This window comes from Rhincodon typus, chromosome 11 (genome assembly GCF_021869965.1).
Source record: "Rhincodon typus isolate 14 chromosome 11, sRhiTyp1.1, whole genome shotgun sequence".
Classification (NCBI taxonomy): domain Eukaryota; kingdom Metazoa; phylum Chordata; class Chondrichthyes; order Orectolobiformes; family Rhincodontidae; genus Rhincodon; species Rhincodon typus.
In genome coordinates this window covers 74,196,090-74,215,090 of record NC_063342.1, presented here as the reverse complement: position 1 = coordinate 74,215,090, position 19,001 = coordinate 74,196,090, and the positions used below count along the sequence as shown (strand labels likewise).

At 47.0% G+C, this 19,001-nt stretch overlaps 1 protein-coding gene across 2 annotated transcripts in view; it reads left to right on the top strand.

The window, feature by feature from the left end:
- The window catches only part of LOC109918705 (phosphorylase b kinase regulatory subunit alpha, liver isoform-like), a 91,957-nt gene that overhangs the window by 65,305 nt on the left and 7,651 nt on the right, over positions 1 to 19,001 (top strand). For both annotated transcript variants that reach the window (XM_048603241.1, XM_048603242.1), the window contains 6 exons: positions 1,489 to 1,645; positions 4,090 to 4,169; positions 5,345 to 5,423; positions 5,526 to 5,655; positions 8,711 to 8,812; positions 12,644 to 12,762. In XM_048603241.1, coding sequence (XP_048459198.1) covers positions 1,489 to 1,645; positions 4,090 to 4,169; positions 5,345 to 5,423; positions 5,526 to 5,655; positions 8,711 to 8,812; positions 12,644 to 12,762 — 667 coding nt within the window. The remainder of the gene's footprint in view (positions 1 to 1,488; positions 1,646 to 4,089; positions 4,170 to 5,344; positions 5,424 to 5,525; positions 5,656 to 8,710; positions 8,813 to 12,643; positions 12,763 to 19,001) is intronic.

The following is a 19,001-nucleotide window of genomic DNA, read 5'->3' as shown; positions in this document are numbered from 1 at the left end:
CCGCCAAAACAAACTCTTCCCACCACCATCCCCCCCAACCTTGGATTCTAAGATCAAGAAAGAGGGCAGACCCTGGCCCCTTGAGGAGATCAAACACCAGCCAACTGGCTGTTCAATGGCCCGGGAGAGTGGGCATCTCCCCATCGCTGGGGTAAAACAAAGTGATAGCGAAATAGGGAGAGAAACACTTCCATGATTCCAGAGTTCCTTCAAGGAAGGACCCATTTCCACCAGCGCCCCCCACTGACTGTCCAAAACCCATGGGCACCAGTTGTCAATAATTGCCCATTTAAGGGTCACCTGGGGCCCCTTATTGGGTTGGACAGACCCGTGCCAGGGTGTAGGTTGGATGAGGGGGGTGGGGGTGGTGTAGGAGGGGCCAGGCCACCAGGCTGCCCGCTGGAAACTGGCCACCTCGGCTGGCCTGGCCTTCACGAGGCTTCAATGAGCTGTTGGACTCTGGACTGCCCTCTGTGCTGCCCCACAGAGCCACACAGTCGGCTCAAACCTTCACCCTCACGCCCACCATTTGCTGCCAGTGGCATTTTGTTTTGGAATCTCGGCCCCAAAACTTTTTCCATTTCGGAGGCACGTGCGAAGACTGGCAAAGGTGCCTTTGCTGTAGGCGGACCTCGTGTGAGGGCATTGAAGTTGAGGATCCCTTGTGGGGCTCATTTCTTCTAGGCCTCGGGGAGGGAGGCATCGGGGGAAAGCTTCAAGACAAGGCAGAGGGTGGTGGGCCTCGGGTGAGGCTGAGGGGGGAGGCCAAGGAGGGGAGGCTTTGGGGAAAGGCCTCAGGCCTTAGGTTTCCATCATACTGTGTACCCCCTCCACTCTCCAGCCCCTCGATAGATGAAACCATCTTCATGGAGATCCCTGCCAGTGACCTCTGGTCCCGATTATACTCTCCAACCAGGCCATCGATACACGCGGTCCCCTGCTCTTCTGTTTTTTGGGAATCGGCGAGTCAAGGAGATGGTGTAGTGCAGTAACGTCACTGTGTTACAGTAACCCACAGACCCAGAGAAGTGCTCGTGGTGATACATAGGTTCGAATCCCAGCCGGTGGAACTTTAAATGCAGTTCGTAATAAATCTGGAGCTGAAAACCGATCTGGGTGTTGGAGACCATAACAGCTCTCATGCTAAAACCCATCTCTGATGCCTTTCGAGTGAGGGAAACCTGCAGGCCTCACCCAGTCTGACCTACTCCACGTGACTCCATGCCCATAGTAATGCAGTTTATCCTGAACTGCCCCCCGAAGTAGCCCTCACAAGCCACTCAGTTCACAGGCAATTAGAGATGGGCAGTGAATGAAGTATTTGATTCCTGTGAAAGATTTAACGACAAAAAAAAGGACAATAGCGTCACGGTGATGTTCTGCTGTCAGACCTTTAGCAGTACGCACAGCGTTTGGTGTTGAAATAAGTGTGGATTTTTTTATTTTAACTGAAAAACGTTTGCTCCCTCTCTCCTCGCTGTGATCCAGAGGCCCGGACTGGGACACAAACGTTGGAGGACAGCACTGCGCCACTGTACGCAGTCTGATGACAGAGCTGTATAGCAAAGCTGGCCAAAACCTCGACTGGGGATTGATCCGCTACATCTCGGGCATGTTGAAGAAGAGGATCGAGATTCTGGCTGAGGTATGTGTCATCAAGGGATTGGCACAACCCTTCCAGTCACTCATTGGAAGGCATCAGCAGCCCACCAGAACTTGAAGGGCATCAGGCGGGCATGGGTGAGCGTAGAGGCCATCTCTGAAGGAAAAGGTGCTGGGGCAATTGAAAGGCCTGAAGGTGGATAAATCACTGGGACCCACAGAGCGAAGGAGATAGCTGAAGAGATTGTAGAAGCAATGTTTCAGGAGTCAGGGAGGACCCCAGAGGACTGGAAAATGGCAAATGTGAAACCCCTGTTCAAGAAGGGAGGGAGGCAGAAGACAGGAAGCTATAGGCTGATTAACCTGTCCCTCGATCATTGGTAAGATTTTAACGTCCATTATTAAGGATGAGATTGTGGAGTACTTGAAATTTCATGGTATAACAGGGCTGAGTCAGCACGGTTTTGTCAAAGGGAGATCATGCCTGACAAATCTGTTAGAATTCTTTGAGGAGCTAATAATCTAGGTAGACAAAGGAGAGCCACTGGACATGATCTATTTGGATTTCCAGAAGGCCTTTGACAAGGTGCCACACAAGAGGCTTGCTGAATAAGATTAAGAGTCCATGGTGTTAGGGGTAAGCCACTGGCATGCATTGGCTAACTGGCAGAAGGCAGAGAGTGGGGATAAAGGATCTTTCTCAGGATGGCAGCCGGTGACGAGTGGAATTCTGTAGGGTTCAGTGTTGGGGCCACAGCTATTTACATTATACATTAATGATTTAGACGAAGGAACTGAGGGCAATGTTGCTACGTTTGTAAATGACACAAACACAGATGGAGGGACAGGTAGCGCTGAGGCAGCGGGGAGGCTGCAGAAGGAGATGGACAGGCTAGGAGAGGGGACAAAGAAGTGGCAGGTGGAATACAATGTGGGGAAGTGTGAGGTTGTGCACTTTGGTAGGGACAAATAGAGGTGTAGACTATTTTCTAAATGGGGAAAAGCTTCGAAAGTCTGATGCACAAAGGGACTTCAGAGTCCCAGTTCAGGATTCACTTAAGATTAACATGCAGGTTCAGTTGGCAGTCAGGAAGGCAAATGCAACTTTAGCATTCATTTCAAGAGGGCAAGAATACAAGACAGAGATGTACTACTGAGGCTGTATAAGGCTCTGGTCAGACTGCATTTGGAAGACTGCATTTGGAATATTGTGAGCAGCTTTGGGTCCCATATCAAAGGAAGGATGTGCTAGCGTTGGAGGGGATCCAGAGGAGGTTTACAAGAATGATCCCAGGGATGAAGGGCTTGTCATATGAGGAGCAGTTGAGGACTCTGGGTCTGTACTCCATGGGGTTTAGAACGATGGGGAGGTGGGGGGATCTCATTGAAACTGACAGAATTCTGAGAGGCCTGGACAGAGTTGATGTGGAGAAGATGTTCCGACTACTAGGAGAGACTAGAACCAGAGGGCACAGGCTCAGAGTGAAGGGATGACCCTTTAGAACTGAGATGAGGAGGAATTTCTTCAGCCCAAGGGTGGTGAGTCTCTGGAACTCATTGCTGCAGAGGGCTATGGAGACCAAGTAACTGAGTGTCTTTAAGCAGAGATAGATAGGCCCTTGATTAGTAAGGGAAGATCAAGGATTACAGGGAGAAGGTACGAGAATGGGGTTGAGAAACATATCAGCTATAATTGAATGGCAGAGCAGTGTACTTCTGCTCCTATGCCTTATGATCTTTCAACAAGATATGACAGTGATTAAAATACCACGTTGAAATCTGTGCAGACTGAGAGTTGTCTGGAGTGAATGTCATAGTTTGAACGCTCTCCCCATTGAACTGTAACGTACATTTTCACCCTCAGATTGCTTTTATAAATCAGGGGCCACAGTCTCGGGGGTATGGGATGGGACTGAGATGAGGAAACATTTCTTCAATCAAAGGGTAGTGAACCTGTGGAATTCTCAACCACAGAAGGCTGTGGAGGCCAAATCAGTGAATATATTCAAGAGAGAGTGAGAGACATTTTTTTCAGATTTTAAAGGCATCAACGGGTGTGGGGAGAAAGCAGGAATGTGGTGTTGAAACAGAGGGTCAGCCATGATCATATTAACTGGTGGAGCAGGCTTGAAGGCCTACTCCTGTTTCAAGTTTCTGTTTCTGTGCTATGAGGTGAGGATGGATAGCTGAGTTACTGGGTATATAGTTTACACTCTTTGGAGTTTAGAAGAATGAGAGGTGACCATCTTGAAACGTGCGAGATTCTCAGGGGACTTGACCGGGTCGATGCAGAGAGGATGTTTCCCCTTGTTGGGGGGGGGACGCAATTAAAATGCATATGTTTGTGTGTGTGTTCAGAATCGAGCTGTCAACATTTTCCCTCCTGTGTTGCTGCCCTGTTATGCATTGAGCTGTAACGTTTATCTTCACCCGCAGATTGCTTTTATAAACCGTGCGTCATTGACATGTCCTGTGTTTGGTGTCTAGGCTTGCACAGCTCTACTGTCCCATCAGAAGCAGTTGACGGTGGGTTTGCCCCCAGAGCCACGAGAGCGGACCATCACAGCGTGAGTATTTGACCCAGTTTCAGGGGGAGCTATTCGCACCGGGCTTGGGAGGTGGGGGGTTGGTGACAGCAGCAGAGGGGATGGACAGAGCGGTGCAGCACGTTGTTACGATTGGGGTTGTGCCCTCCAAATGCAGATTGAATCATACATTTCAACAGATAATTGGTTCAGCACTGAAAGGTAAAGATTGTCAGGGCCGTGGGGGCTGAGCAATGGAATGGCAATAATTGGATAGCAGCAGAGGGATAATGGACCAAATGGCTTTATTTGGTGGCACATCATTATGTGGAGGATAGTATAATGTAGGGTATGCACGGTAGTTTGATCTTAGTAGGATAATAGGTCGGCACAACATCATGGACTGAAGAGCCTGTGCTATGCTGTTCTATGTTCTATCATTCTACAAGTGGATGCCCCACCTTACTGGTTACCAAGACAACAGGATTGCTTTATTTTTAGTTTATTCATCTGTGGGATGTGGGTGTCACAGGCTGGCCAGCATTTCTTGCCCATCCCTAGTTGCCCTTGAGAAGGTGGTGGATGAACAGCCTCCTTGAATTGCTGCAGTCCTCCTGCAGTAGGTTGACCCACAATGCTATTAGGGAGGGACTTCCAGGATTTTGACCCAGCGACAGTGAAGGAACGGCGATATATTTCCAAGTCAGGATAGTGAGTGGCTTGGAGGGGACCTTGAAGGTGGTCGTGTTCCCATATATCTGCTGCCCTTGTCCTTCTAGATGGAAGTGGTCGTGGGTTTGGAAGGTGCTGCCTGAGGATCTTTGGTGAATTTCTGCAGTGCATCTTGTAGATAGTACACAATGCTGCAACTGAGCGTCGGTGGTGGAGGGAGTGGATGCTTGTGGATATAGTGCCAATCAAATGGGGGCTGCTTTGTCCTGGATGGTGTCAAGCTTCTGGAGGACTCATTTTTAGTCTCTAGATGTTGATGGAAAAATATTAAGTGGTGGGATGTCCCACAAATATCAAAAGCTGATGATTTTGACCACTTTCCAAAACTTTTCCCCTGCGCATTGAAGAGATGATGGTAGACTGAGTGTAGTGTGGATCTTGCAGCTGCTCCTGAGCTTTGGGCTTATTTCTAGATTTACTTCTCAATTTGTTACTCTAAGATTTGAAAGCCTGTAGGACCGTGACACCTTCCTGTTCTTTTCAAGACCGTTGCCACCGAATGAACTGGCGCAGCTTATTTATGAAGCAAGTGGACAAGACATTAGCTTAGCCGTCCTTACTCAGGTAGGTCGCTTGGGGTGAGGGCTGTGTGTGTTTGTTAATCGGGGGTTATCGGTTACTGCACTGCTGCTGTTATTTACACGTTATCTCTGCCCTGTCCACCAGGAAATCATGGTTTACCTTGCGATGTATGTGAGGACTGAGCCCTGCCTCTTTGCTGAAATGCTCAGGCTACGAGTTGGTCTGATCATCCAGGTGATGGCTACAGAGCTGGCCTACAGCCTTAGCTGCTCAGGTAGGCCTGTGTGTATGTGGAGGACAACACCCGGTTCGGAAAGCTGCTCTCCCCGCTATTTCCGCCTGCCCCTTTTTCCTCATCCAGTTTACCCCGCCCCGTCTGCCGAAGTCAGCATCGCTGCAGAGCCCATCTCTCCTGTCTCCACACGAGCACCACGCCCTCAGAGCCCACACCTCAGCATGAAGTGCTTAGAGGAACGTAGGAGCCTGCTCTGCCAGTCAGTCGCTGGTCTAGCTGTGGTCCCCAGACCCAGTTTCCTGCCTGCAACCCTCACCTTGCCCCCCTCCTCCACTAATCTGTTTTACTTGTCCATCAAACAAAAAATCCTATCAGATTTTGCATCGCATAATACAATGACCCAGCCACCACTGCTGTCTGCAAATAAAAACATTCTCTTCATCTCAGTCTTAGAAAGGGAGGCCTCTTATTGTTAAACTCTGTCCCTTGGTTCTGGCCTCGCCTACAGGAGTATCCACTCTGTCAGTTCTTTCAGGATCTCATAAATCGTCCCCGGCTCTATCAGAATTTTGAACGGACCTCTCAAATGTTAATTTGGATCTGTCTCTCTCTGCACCTTCTCTGCGGCTGTAACACTGTATTCTGCACTCTGTTCTTGCTACCCTGATGCACTTTGTATGATATGATCTTCCTGTGTATTTCGCAAAACAACACATTTTACTGTGTTTTTCTAATTAACCGGTTCAGATATTTATTACACCCCTCTGGAGCAGGTGGGACTTGAGACAGGGCCTCCTGGTCCAGGGGTAGAGATACTACCACGACTTCACAAAAGGACCCTCCATATTACTACACACTTCGGGAGCAAGTGGGACTTAAACCTGGACCTCCTGGCTCAAAGGCAGGGGCACTACCGCTGTGTTAACTTCCCTCCTTCACTGTATATCGCAACAATAAATCAATCAATCAACCAATAAAATAAACACAAAGATTAGTATTCTCGTTATTCCAAACTCTCAGGCCAGCCCAATCCACTCAAAACTTTCTTCATAAGATAAACCCTCTCAGTGGATTGATAAACTGCTCTCAACAAGTGGGACCAACACTGTACGCCATCTTCCAGCTGTGGTCTCACCAAAGCCCTGTCCAGCTGCAGTAAAACTTCCCCAGTTTAATATTCCGTTCCCCTTGCATTCCCCATCTCTATTGTTGCATAGATTCCTGGGAGTGTGGAAAAATATGGTTCTGCAGTTGATTACTACATAATGTCCCGTCCTCACAAAAGATGTGCTCGTGTTCGCTTTGAGCTTGACATGAAATTTGTTGCTTATTTGTTTATATCTTGTCCCAGTCAAACTTTTAAGCATGGCATGTAAAGAAATGATATGAAATAATTTCTGTGAGAGGGCCCATTGTGTTGAAGTTTAAAGAATATTCCAGGGTTAATGACTCCATGCTGAACAAGTATGGCTGAGAAAAGACCCATTTTGTCATAGCTTTTTGTCTTTCACTCATCAGGACATTTCACAACAATGCAAAAGTAGAGAGAAAACAACATTTATGCTGTATGAGAGAGGAGTGCTGATTGTTTGGGCAAGGGGACACTGGCAGTACTGTTGCCAAGGAGAACAAACCGGTTTATGATGACTGATAGTTAACTGCCAAGCTTTGTTTAAATCTTAAACCAGGCTGGTTGGCTCTGATTGGTCAAGCCAAGTGAATATGGTATATGATAAAAGACACCCAGCATTACATTGCATTCAAATTTATGTACCACATTACTCACTACAGGCGAGGTATTGATAATGCTTGCAAAACACAGTGCCAAAGATTAGATCTGATTCCATGATTGGACAGCATTTAGCACATAATCTTGAGAAGTGCTAAGAATTATGCTGACATTTGAGATTGTGAGCTTGAATGACAATGTCCTACTAGACATACAGGCCCTTTGCCCTACTGGAAGCGATGTGTATTACTGCACAGAGCTCTGCTCTTCGTAGACAGGAAGAACATGTCTACACATCGCATCTGTTTCAACTCAACAAAATACATGATAGCCAATCATTTTGGTCAACGCACTTGCCCGAGGACAGAGTCAACCTGCCTGGTTTAAATTTAAACAAAACTTGACAGTTAGCTGGCAGTCATCATCAAACTGGTGCATTCTCTATGGCAACATCTCTAGCGATCATAACCCATTTGCTAACCAATTAGCACATTTCTTCTTAACAGCGTATAAAATGTTTTTCCCCTTTATGTCAGTATTCTTGCAGATATACTGAATGGTGCAAGATGGGAAAATTTAGACAAAACTTTGTCAGCAGTACTCAAGTCTGAATTATCAAACAGCGACTTAGATAATAAGATGCAGTTTAGTCTATGATAGTGATGGAAACAAATGATGTTGGCTTGTTGGACATAATAATGAAGTCCGTCAGGAGCCAGAGGTGGCATATCTGTCTCATGGACAGATTCATAGATTCCTTACAGTATGGGAGCAGGCCATTCAGCCTATTAAGTCCATACCAACCCTCCGAAGAGCATCCCGCCCAAACTCGTCCCATCCCTGGAACCCGATGCTAACCACTGAGCCACCATGCCACCCCGTCTCCATCAGGATCTCATTGTAGACTTCCTTCGCTTCATCCAAAGACTATGCGGCATCATGAGCTTGGGTAGAGCTTCATGCAACGCCAATATTAACCCTTTCGTAGAGCCGCGAACACCCTGCCTATTGCTGAGTGGATATCAGCTTTGCCTAGATAAAGCTTTTTAAGTGGGCATTAATTGGCAACTTCTGCGTCTTAATTGGCAGCGGGAACAGGAAGACAATCCAGCAGTTTAACTGGGGAAAAGGTGACAAGGCAGTAAGCAACATCCTGCTCAATTAAATGCCCTCTCGAGCCCAAACTGACCGAGGGGAGGACATTCAGTTCCACTCAGTGACTCTGAGCAGGGACATGCAAATGGTGAAAAGCCAGTGAGATTTACAAACACTGTCCTGATTGGCAACAGAGTATGTGTGTGGCACACTGCATGCATTATCTTGTTGGTATTTGTTAATGAAACCATGTTCTCTTCGGATGTGTAGGGGAGGAGGCTTCCGAAACTTTGATGAACCTGAGCCCTTTTGACATGAAGAAGCTGCTTCACCACATTCTGAGTGGAAAGGAGTTTGGAGTTGAAAAGAGTGGTCAGTGTTAGCATTATAACTGTAACATTGCTGCTTGTCAAGAACAAGTTCGTTTTTCACCGTGACGAAATTATTGTTGATTATTAATTTATACCCTCGGATTTGGCACCTATTTTGATGTTGTCTGATTTTTAAAATTGCCGCGGTTGTTTGGTTTATATTCCCCTATGGCTCCCATCCCGCATGCAATGCCTAGCATTGGGACTTGGGTTTGCAGGCCCAACGCTGCGTGTCCTAATGCGAGCCCCAATCCCACGGAGGTCTTTAACTTGGATCCAGGCACACTCCCACTCTGCAGGGGGTGCTCTGAAGTAAATATGACACTGTTTGCTGACACGATCCCAGCCATCTTTGTTACCATTCTGCGACTGGTCCAGTCTACCTCTATCGCAGTCACCTCAGAACGTAACTCTCTCATTAGCTGATTTGCAACCACCTGGAAACAGAGGCAAAGAACCATTCCAGCATTTTCAGAGGCCATTCGCCTCATTTAGCCTTTTGCACTGCAGTGAGTGAGATAGAAAGTAAGGTATACCGTCTTCAAAAGACCATAAGCTCCTATTTATGTTATTGAGAGACTATTGGTTATAAGACTGTAAAACGTAGGAATAGAATTAGGCCATTCAGCCCATCGAGTCTGTTCTGCCATTTGTGACAACGTTGTGACTTTAAGAGGCTATTTTGTCCTGGATTTGGTTTTTGAGGAGAGATTGTAAGGCAGAGGTTTCAAGCAGTCTACCAAAATCACTGGAGTAAACAGCTTGTGAGGCGTTCAGGGTTTTTTAAAACAAGTTGAAACAATAGAGGGAGTCTGGCTGGGTGTGGCCAGCTGTCACAGACCAGGCTTTCTCGTTTTTGTTTTGGTTTTTAGATTTAGTTTTAAGCAGTTGCTATTGTGGGTTTGAAGAAGTCAAAGCTATCTTTTCCTGCTCTCGGTTACAGCTAGAAGCTGGGGTTTCTCTCTGGGTTACTAAATCTAATTTTCTGAATTTGCCTTTCTTGCCAAGGGGGTGTGTTTATGGGATACTACTGTATTGGAACAGTTAATTAGTAACACTTACAGTATCTATTATTCAGTTAAGATTTTCAATAGAGTTAAGTTATCCTCAGTTCCTCTTTCTTTTGTTTGTATTTCAACTACAGTTTTTAAATAAATTGTGTTTTTGCTCAACGTCGAGTAGTTTGACCAGATGCGTTGCATCTGGAACATGGCCCTTCACATTTGCCTTTAACATAACTAACAGCCACGATCTAGGCTCCTTTCTTAAAATATTTTGAGGAGGTCTGGTCTGGTCTGGTCCATAATACCTTCAATGAGGTCATGTCTGAGCTGGTCATCCTTAACTCCATGTTCCTGCCTTTTCCTCCATAATCCTTGATTCCCTTACTGATTAAGAGCCTACCTCTCTCAGCCTTGAGTGTACTCACCAACCCAGCCTCTACAGCCCCTTTGTGGCACAGAATTCCACAGATTCGCTACCCCGCTGAGAGAAGAAATTCTCTTCTTTAAAAGCAGAATCTCGCCCTTCAGCTGTGTCCCCTAGTTCAAGTCAGTGCCTCGGGATGAAACACCTTCTCAGCATCCACCCTCTCATGGCCCCTCGGGGCCCATAAAATCACACAGAAGAGGCCCTTCTGCCCATCAGATCTGCACCAACAATATACTGCTACCTACCGCAGTCCCACTTCCCTGCACTAGCCTATAGCATCCAATGTTATGACACTCCCAAGTTGACTTTTTGAAGTGAAGTTTGCCACTTTTGACTACCCTGCCAGGCAGTACATTCCAGACCCTTTTTGCCCAGCTTATATGTTTCAATAAGATCATCTCTCATTCTAAACTCCAGAGTGTTGAGGCCCAGTCTGCTCAACCTTTCTCCGCCTACAACAACCGCCCCCCCACCCTCCCACTTCATCCCAGGAGTCTGTCAAGTGAATCTTGTCTGAACTGCTTCTTGTGTTAATTCGGGATATTATTAAGATGGAGGGGGTTCAGAAGAGATTTACCAGGACGTTGTCAGGAATGGAGGGTCTGAGGTATAAGGAGAGGCTGGATACACTGGGAGTTTCCTCACTGGAGCTGAGGAGGATGAGGGCTGACTTTATAAAGGTTTATAAAATCATGAGGGACATAGATAGGTGAATGGCAGGGGATTTCAAGATGAGGAGCCATACTTTTAAGGTGAGAGGAGAAAGATTTAAAAAAGACATGAGGGGCAGTTTCTTTTACATAGTGAGTGGTTTGTATGTGGAATGAACTTTCAGAGGAAGTCGTGGATGCAGGTACAGTTATATTTAAAAGACATTTGGATAAGTTCATGAATAAGAAATGTTTGGAGGGATATGGGCCAAGCGCAGGCAGGTGGGACTAGTTTAGTTTGGGATTTTTTTTTCCTTAAGAACACCACGATGTGGAAACAGGCCATTCGGCCCACCAAGTCTGCACCAACACCCTGAAGTCCACCCCACCCAGACTCACCTTCTCCTGTAGTCCCACATTCCCTATGGCAACCCCCCCCACTCCATGGACAATTTAGCATGACCAATCCACCTACCCTGCACATCTTTGGACTGTGGGAGGAAACCGGAGCACCCGGAGGAAACCCACGCCAGACACGGGGAGAATGTGCAAACTCCGCACAGACAGTCACCTGAGGGTGGAATTGAACCTGGGTCCCTGGCGCTGTGAGGCAGCAGTGCTAACCACTGTGCCACTGTTCGGTATGTACAAGGTGGATAAAAGAGTCTGTGACTTAATAAGGAAACCAAAGCTGGACATAGTACTCAGTTTCGTGTCTTTCAATTATTACTGGCCTGTCACTCACTGTTGAATCTTCAGCTATCTGTGCTGTAAAGTCAGAAGTTCTCTCCCTAACCTGTGAACCCGTTGCTTCTCCATTTTAAAGTACTCCTTAAAACCAACCTACTTAACCAAGTTTTGGATTATCTGACCTTTTATAGCCTGATGTCATATTTTATATTATAGTCATACAGCACGGAAACAGACCCTTTGGCCCAACTTGTCCACACTGACCAGATATCCCAATCTGACCTTGTCCCATTTGCGAGCATTTGGCCCATATCCCTCTAAACCCTTCCTATTCATATGCCCATCCAGATGCCTTTTAAAAGTCGTAACTGTACCAGCCTCCACCACTTCCTCTGGCAGCTCATTCCATACACACACACCACCCTCTGCATGAAAATGTTGCCCCTTATGTATGTTTTAAATCTATCCCCTCTCACCTTAAACCTATGCCGTCTAGTTTTGGACTCCCCCAGGTTGGGGAAAAGACCTTGTCTCTTCACCCTATCCATGCCCCTCATGATTTTATAAACCTCTATAAGGTCACTCCTCAGTCTCCGACACTCCAGAGAAAATAGTCCCAGCCTATTCAGCCTCTCCATGTAGTTCGAACCCTCCAACCCTGGCAACATCCTTGTAAATGTTTTCTGAACCCTTTCACGTTTAACAACATCCTTCCTAGAGCAGGGAGACCAGAATTGAACGCAGTAGTTTAAAAGTGGCCTCACCAATGTTCTGGATAGCCACAACATGATCTTCCAACTCCTGTACTCAATGTTCTGACCAATGAAGACAAGCATGCCAAATGCCTTCTTCACCGCCCTGTCTACTTATGACTCCACTTTCGAGGAACTGTGTACCTGTTTGTTTGATAACAATCCCCTGAAGCACCTTATGATGTATCGTTACCGTAAGGAGGCCATATAAATGCAAGCTATTTTTGTTGTTGGTCACTCCTAGTTTTACATTGTAATGCAATGGTCAAATATGGAATTTCCCAAAAGCATTTGTGTTGCGTATTCTAGTACAACCCATCGACTCTGCTGCCATCAGTCCCATCATTTCCATCCATGAAGTTGGTCACGCGGGACCTACAAAGACTGAGAGAACTGGAATCAGCAAAATCAAGAAGGAAATAAAGCAGGTACAAACTTGACAGAAATAGCTATTAACATTGGGCAGAAGGAGGATTCAGGGCAGAGTTTCTCTTCTGCCATTCATCAGGAGGGACTGAAGTGTGAGGACAACAACTTAAAGGGCAAGAAATTGCTGTTTCCTTTGTAAGGTTGGTTTTCTTGCGTTTCAGTCTCGCTGAGTCCAACAGGAGAAAACGTCGATCTTGCAAGTGTTTAAGTTCAGTACTATTAAGCAATTATTGCAAAGAGTTTGTTAGAGCTGCAGTATCAGTTTAACTCAGCTGGTTGGTACACAAAACAGAGTGAGACCAACAGCCCGGGTTCGATTCCCACACTGGCTGAAGTTACATGAAAATTTTTTTCTCTCAACCTCTCCCCTTGTCTGAGGCTGTGATGATCCTCAGCCTAAAATGAGAGAGCAATCCTATACTCCTGTAGGGCCATTACAACTTTATTGCCCTGAGTGGGACTTGTTAGTTGGTATACATATAACACAGGAAATGTTCCATCTTCTAACTTCTGATTACAGTAGTGACCACGCTAACCCGATGTTATATTTTTGTAGAGCACAGTCTAAAATCTTATCGGGAACCTTGAATTAGCTTTGCGATTCCACGGTAATTTCTGTAGCCTGGACATTGTAAGTTTATCATCTTATTAGAAGTGAGAAAAACACGATTAAAATTCCAGGACGGGCTCTAGGGGCCAAGTGGCCGATTTCCTAATTTGTTCAGGACTGGTATAAAGTATCCTGGTAAAATCCACTGGCCTCCCTTTCAGTCAGTTCCTGTGAGTGACTCAGGAAATAGCAGAACACAAGCCCCATGCTGTGGGATGGAGGAAGTCACCGAGATGGGGACAGCAGGGTGGATGTAGTTAAACTCATCTTTGTCATCATCGTTAGAAGGTGTCAGGCTGTTTCGGCTCTCTGGAGGTTATGGTCATGACTCTATGAGGATGGGGACGTCACAGTGGCTCAGTGGTTAGCGCTGCTGCCTCACAGCGCCAGGGACCCAGGTTCGATTCCACCCTCGGGCGACTGTCTGTGTGGAGTTTGCACATTCTCCCTGTGTCTGCGTGGGTTTCCTCTGGGTGCTCCGCTTTCCTCCCACGGTCCAAAGATGTGTGGGCTAGGTGGATTGGCCATGCTAAATTGTCCATAGTGTCCGGGGATGTGTGGGTGAGGTGGATTAACTAAGGGAAATGCAAGGTTACAAGGGAATGGGTGGGGTATTGGTGGCAGGGGGGATGGGTCCGGATGGGTTGCTCTTCAGAGGGTCACTGTGGACTCAATGGGCCAAATGGCCTGCTTCCACGCTGTAGGGGTTCTGTGATGAAATGGCAGGGGGGGCAGCTACACGGATGGGTGCTGGGTGAGCACAGTGGCACATGCAGTACCAGGACGGGTGCTGAAGGGATGGCTGAGAGGTCGGAGGGACCGATAGACGTTCCCCTCAGATTGCGGGCACGTCAGAGAAGTGCTACCACCCGAGGGGCAAGAGTTCGCGCGCGGCTTGTGTTTCCCAGGGAATGGTTCCATCTTCGAAATCCTCTCTGATAACTCGGCTGCTGTGTTACGTTCTTGTAACGATTACATATATTTTGTTTTAACGCAGTGAAACACCGTTTGAATTCTGAGGAATTTCCTCCCTTCCCGGAGATTGCGGGCTAACCCCTCTGGGATTGGCACCTACCACTGGACCCTCATGGGCAGCTGCCTGGCATTGGGGCTGGTGCCCCCTTGTGGCCGTCACTGCCTCTGCTGCAGAGAGGAGGTTCCCAACACCCCCTTCGCTATCAAACCTCCCAGACTGCATCTTGACCCAGAGCCTCACGTGGGTGGGAGGTCACCTTCTGAGGGCTGTTTGTGAAGGACCACAGCGACGTGGAAGGGCAGAGGGCTTTAGGGAGAGAATTCCTGAGCGCGGGGGGCCCGGGGAGCTGGAGGTAGGACCTGCCAAGGGCGGAGCGATGGAAATCAGAAAGAAATCTGAGGATGAGGTGAACACGAGAGTCCTGGGGCTGAAGAAGATTACATGGGAACTCACAAACTAGGAGCAGGAGTAGGCCATTCAACCCATTGGACCTGCTGTGACTTTCAGTATGAACATGGCCAATCCTCTATCTCAATGCCACTTTCTCCTTGTACACCTTTTAATAAATTTTTATTTATCAGTCAATAAATTCACTGACTTGGCCTCCACTGCTTTCTGTGGTAGAGAATTCCACAGGTTCACTACCCCCTGAGTGAACAAATGTTTCCTTATCCTAGACCTAAATGGTCTTACCCTGAATCCTGAGACTGCGACCCCTGGTTCGAGACTCTCCAACCAGGGGAAAGCATCCTCCCTGTGTACAGGTCAGCCGTAAACTACTGCCCATGCAGGTCAGTCATAAAATGTAATAGTCTGTCCAGCCATGTTAGAACTTTTATACATTTCACTCTCATTCTTCTGAACTTAGAACAGAATCCATACAGTGTGGAAACAGGCCATTCGGCCCAACAAGTCCACAGTGACCCCTCCACCCATTCCCCTATCCCTGCAACCCTGCATTTTCCCATGGCCAATCCACCCGGCCTGCACATCCCTAAACACTATGGACAATTTTAGATAACAAGGTGTAGAGCTGGATGAACGGAGCAGGAAAACTGACGTTTCGGGCCTAGACCCTTCTTCAGAAAAGGTGTTCATCCCGCTCTACACCTTGTTATCTCAGATTCTCCAGCATCTGCAGTTCCTACTATCTCTGAGGCAATTTTAGTATGGCCAATCCACCCTAACCCGCGCATCTTTGGACCGTGGGAGGAAACCCAAGCAGACACGGGGAGAATGTGCAAACTCCACACAGACAGTCGCTCGAGGCTGGCTTTGAACCTGGGTCCCTGGTGCTGTGAGGTAACAGTGCCAACCACTGAGCCACCATGCCGTCCTTAGAATTTAACCTCACCCCAGGCGGGATATGAACCCACAGTCCCTGGCTTAGGAGGCCAGTACCTTATCCATTAGGTTTCCAGTGAACTCCAGGCCCAGTTAACCCAATCTCTGCTCAAACCTTTTTCCCATCACAAAGATGGGCTGTGGGGAGGGCACAGTGGGGTTTGACGATGAGACAGGGGCAAGTTTACAAATGACCAGTGACTTGACCAGGAGCCAGCATTGGTCAGATTGCACTGTAGGGTGATGGGAAAATGGGATTCAGCGCAGGGCAGCGGGGTGAGCAACTATGGGTGGGAGGGGCAGGGTGGCACAGGGTTGGGGGGGTCACAGCTGCTGGATGTGCACTGCGAGGGTTCTGGGGCGTGGGGGAGGGAGCAGAGTGAGGGAGAGGGGAGACAGTGAAGGGGAAGGAGGTGGAGAGGGTAGTGCAGTTGGGCAGATCACCAGGAGTGTAGCTGGCACAGAAGCGAGTATTGGAAAGTTCTGGAAACTGTTGAAATGGAGACCCAGGACAAGGGGCCCTTATATCCCCAGGGCAGTGCCCCTTTGTGGTGGAGAATGGAACGTGGGGTGGTCTGGTCACCCGGAATTGTTATACAGACATGGGTGTGGGTGTTTCTGCCTTTGAGGAGCTGAGGTGGGAGAGGAAAGATAGTGAGGCTGCAGGTATAACTAATGAACAGCAAAGCAAATTGGTAAACTTTGTTTATGATAAGAGCCCTCTCCCTAAACAAGACTAACTGAATTTTTTATAGTAACTGGGCAGCACGGTGGCACAGTGGTTAGCACTACTGCCTCACAGCGCCAGGGACCCGGGTTCGATTCCACCCTCGGGCGACTGTCTGTGTGGAGTTTGCACGTTCTCCCCATGTCTGCGTGGGTTTCCTCCGGGTGCTCCGGTTTCCTCCCACAGTCCAAAGACGTGCAGCCTAGATGGGTTAGCTGTGGGAAATGCAGGGTTACAGGAATCGGGTAGGAGGGGGTGTCTGTTTGGGGTGCTCTTTGGAGGGTCATTGTGGACTCAAAGGGCTGAATGGCCTGCTTCCACACTGTAGGGATTCTGTGAATAGCTTTCAATTCCAGGTCTATAAATTGAATTGAAACTCCAGTAGTGGTGGGATTTGATCCCATGTACTGAGAGCCCTGGGATTACTAGACAGTGACGTTAGCACATGCATCATCCTACTGCATTATTCTAAAAAGTCCTAACATTTGCACATGGCAAATGGCTAATAACTGCCTGGAAGATAGCCAACCAGTGACGTGGAAACGGCTCCCTGCAGCATAGAGTTTATTCTTGACTAAAATTGTTATATTTCTGAACTGAGCATCTTTGAACCAATTGTCACTCTGAAGAGCAGGTCTCTGTAAGGCTGAGAATGAGGCAGAAATTTCCCCTTTTGCTTGCCACACATCCCACACGAGTCATGAAAATAGCAAGACTGTGGAGCTGTGAAATACTTCAGAGGCTGTTGATAGGATGGGGGATAATCAGCAATGAATCCTGCAGCGAGAAATATTCCCACACCGCGTTGTCTGTTCCTTCTCCTGGTTGTATCATGCACACTCCAAATGGTGGATAGCACTGAGACCATCGGCTTTCAACTGAGGAGCTCTTCCAAAAACGTGAGAAATTCATGGCTGGGTGCCTGGTATTCTGACAGTGTGTTTGCTGTCAGTTTGCCAAACAGTGAGGAACATCTTAACAGCAGCTTTCTAGTTGTTTATAGCCTTTAATCCTGGAGTTGTCACAAATCAAATACCTGGGATGTTGAGCATTGAATGTGAAGACTAATAGGTTTTGGCTATGTTAGAATGTGAAATCAGAGTTTAAAATATATATGGTTTGTACATCTGTGATCAAAAATATAAGGTCAATCTGCAGGAAACCTGAGAGAATCTAAACCCTACTTATAGTACAGTATTGTAGTTTGTTGTATGTATTTATGAAAAATATAGTAAAATGTGCATAAGTTGCCATAATTAATCCAGTGCCATTTTAATTCTTAAATTATTTTAAAAAAGCATACAGAGTTAAGACAAATTTCAATTCTTGTTCCAACCACAGCTTCTTGATTTCATAATGGATCTCAGCTTAACTTTCCAGCTTTGCTAATGATTTTATGTTCGTGAATTAGTTTGTATCGCTGAAGAAAGAGATGTTTTGTTCAACCTTTTTGGCCTGCAATCATCAGGACCATTTGCAAGAATACCGCTGTAGAGGGACAACAAAAAAACAGTAGTTGCTGGAAAAGCTCAGCAAGTCTGGCGGCATCTGTGAAGAGAAGTCGGCATTAATGTCTTGAGTCCGGTGACCTCTTCCTCAGAACTGCTGAGCTTTTTCAGGCACCTCTGTTTTTGTTTCTGATTTACAGCATCCGCAGTTCTTTCAGTTTTTAAAGGGAGAAACAACCTTTTTAATACCATATGAGGGGAAGTGGTGCTTGGTTAGTAAGTGGGCTTTGATCAGTAGAGGCATTGCCATTGCGAAGTGCACTGTTAGATGATGACTGACAGTTAATCACCAAATGTTGCTTAATCTTAAACCAGGTAGGCTGTCTAGGCCCGAAACGTCAGCCTTCCTGCTCATCTGATGCTGCTTGGCCTGCTGTGTTCATCCAGCTCTACACCTTGTTATCTCAGGCTGACTTTGGTTCACTTCTGAGAGTGATGTTTTGACCAATCGCAGGCAACTGGCCTGTCTTAAAATGAAAGTATAAAAAGATTTGTTTTTCCTTTACCTTGGTATACTTGCAAAATGTCCTGATGAGCGCAATATGAAAAGCTTTGACAACAATGTGTCTGTTTTTCAGCATTATTCCCATTCCATACAGTGAAATGATTAATTTCTATATTTATTATCTGATCCTGGTAATGTACATGGAAGCTGCAACACAGAAAGCTCATGCTTTGTATTTTGTGGGCAGATAACAATGGCCCTTATTTTCTACTTACGGCCCAAAGCCTTATTCTGACCCTGACTGGATTAAAATTCACCGACTTCCCGTTTGATATTTTCTGCGCTGGAGATTCCTAGACAGGTGGCACTTGTTACAAATCTATCCAGGAAGTTCCAAATCCAGCAGCAAGGAGAATAGCCATGGAAACTATACCTCTTTTGCATTAAATTGCATTTGCATTTAATTAAACATCCAGCAGCACAGACCTGACAAGGGTATGTATGCAATGTAACTGACTCAGTGAGGGGTGGCATAGCTGGGTCAGGAAGGTGCATTATGCTAGGAAGGTGAGGCGGGGGATTCAGTGTGCCAGGTGGGTGAGGCGGGGGGTCAGTGTGCCAGGTGGGT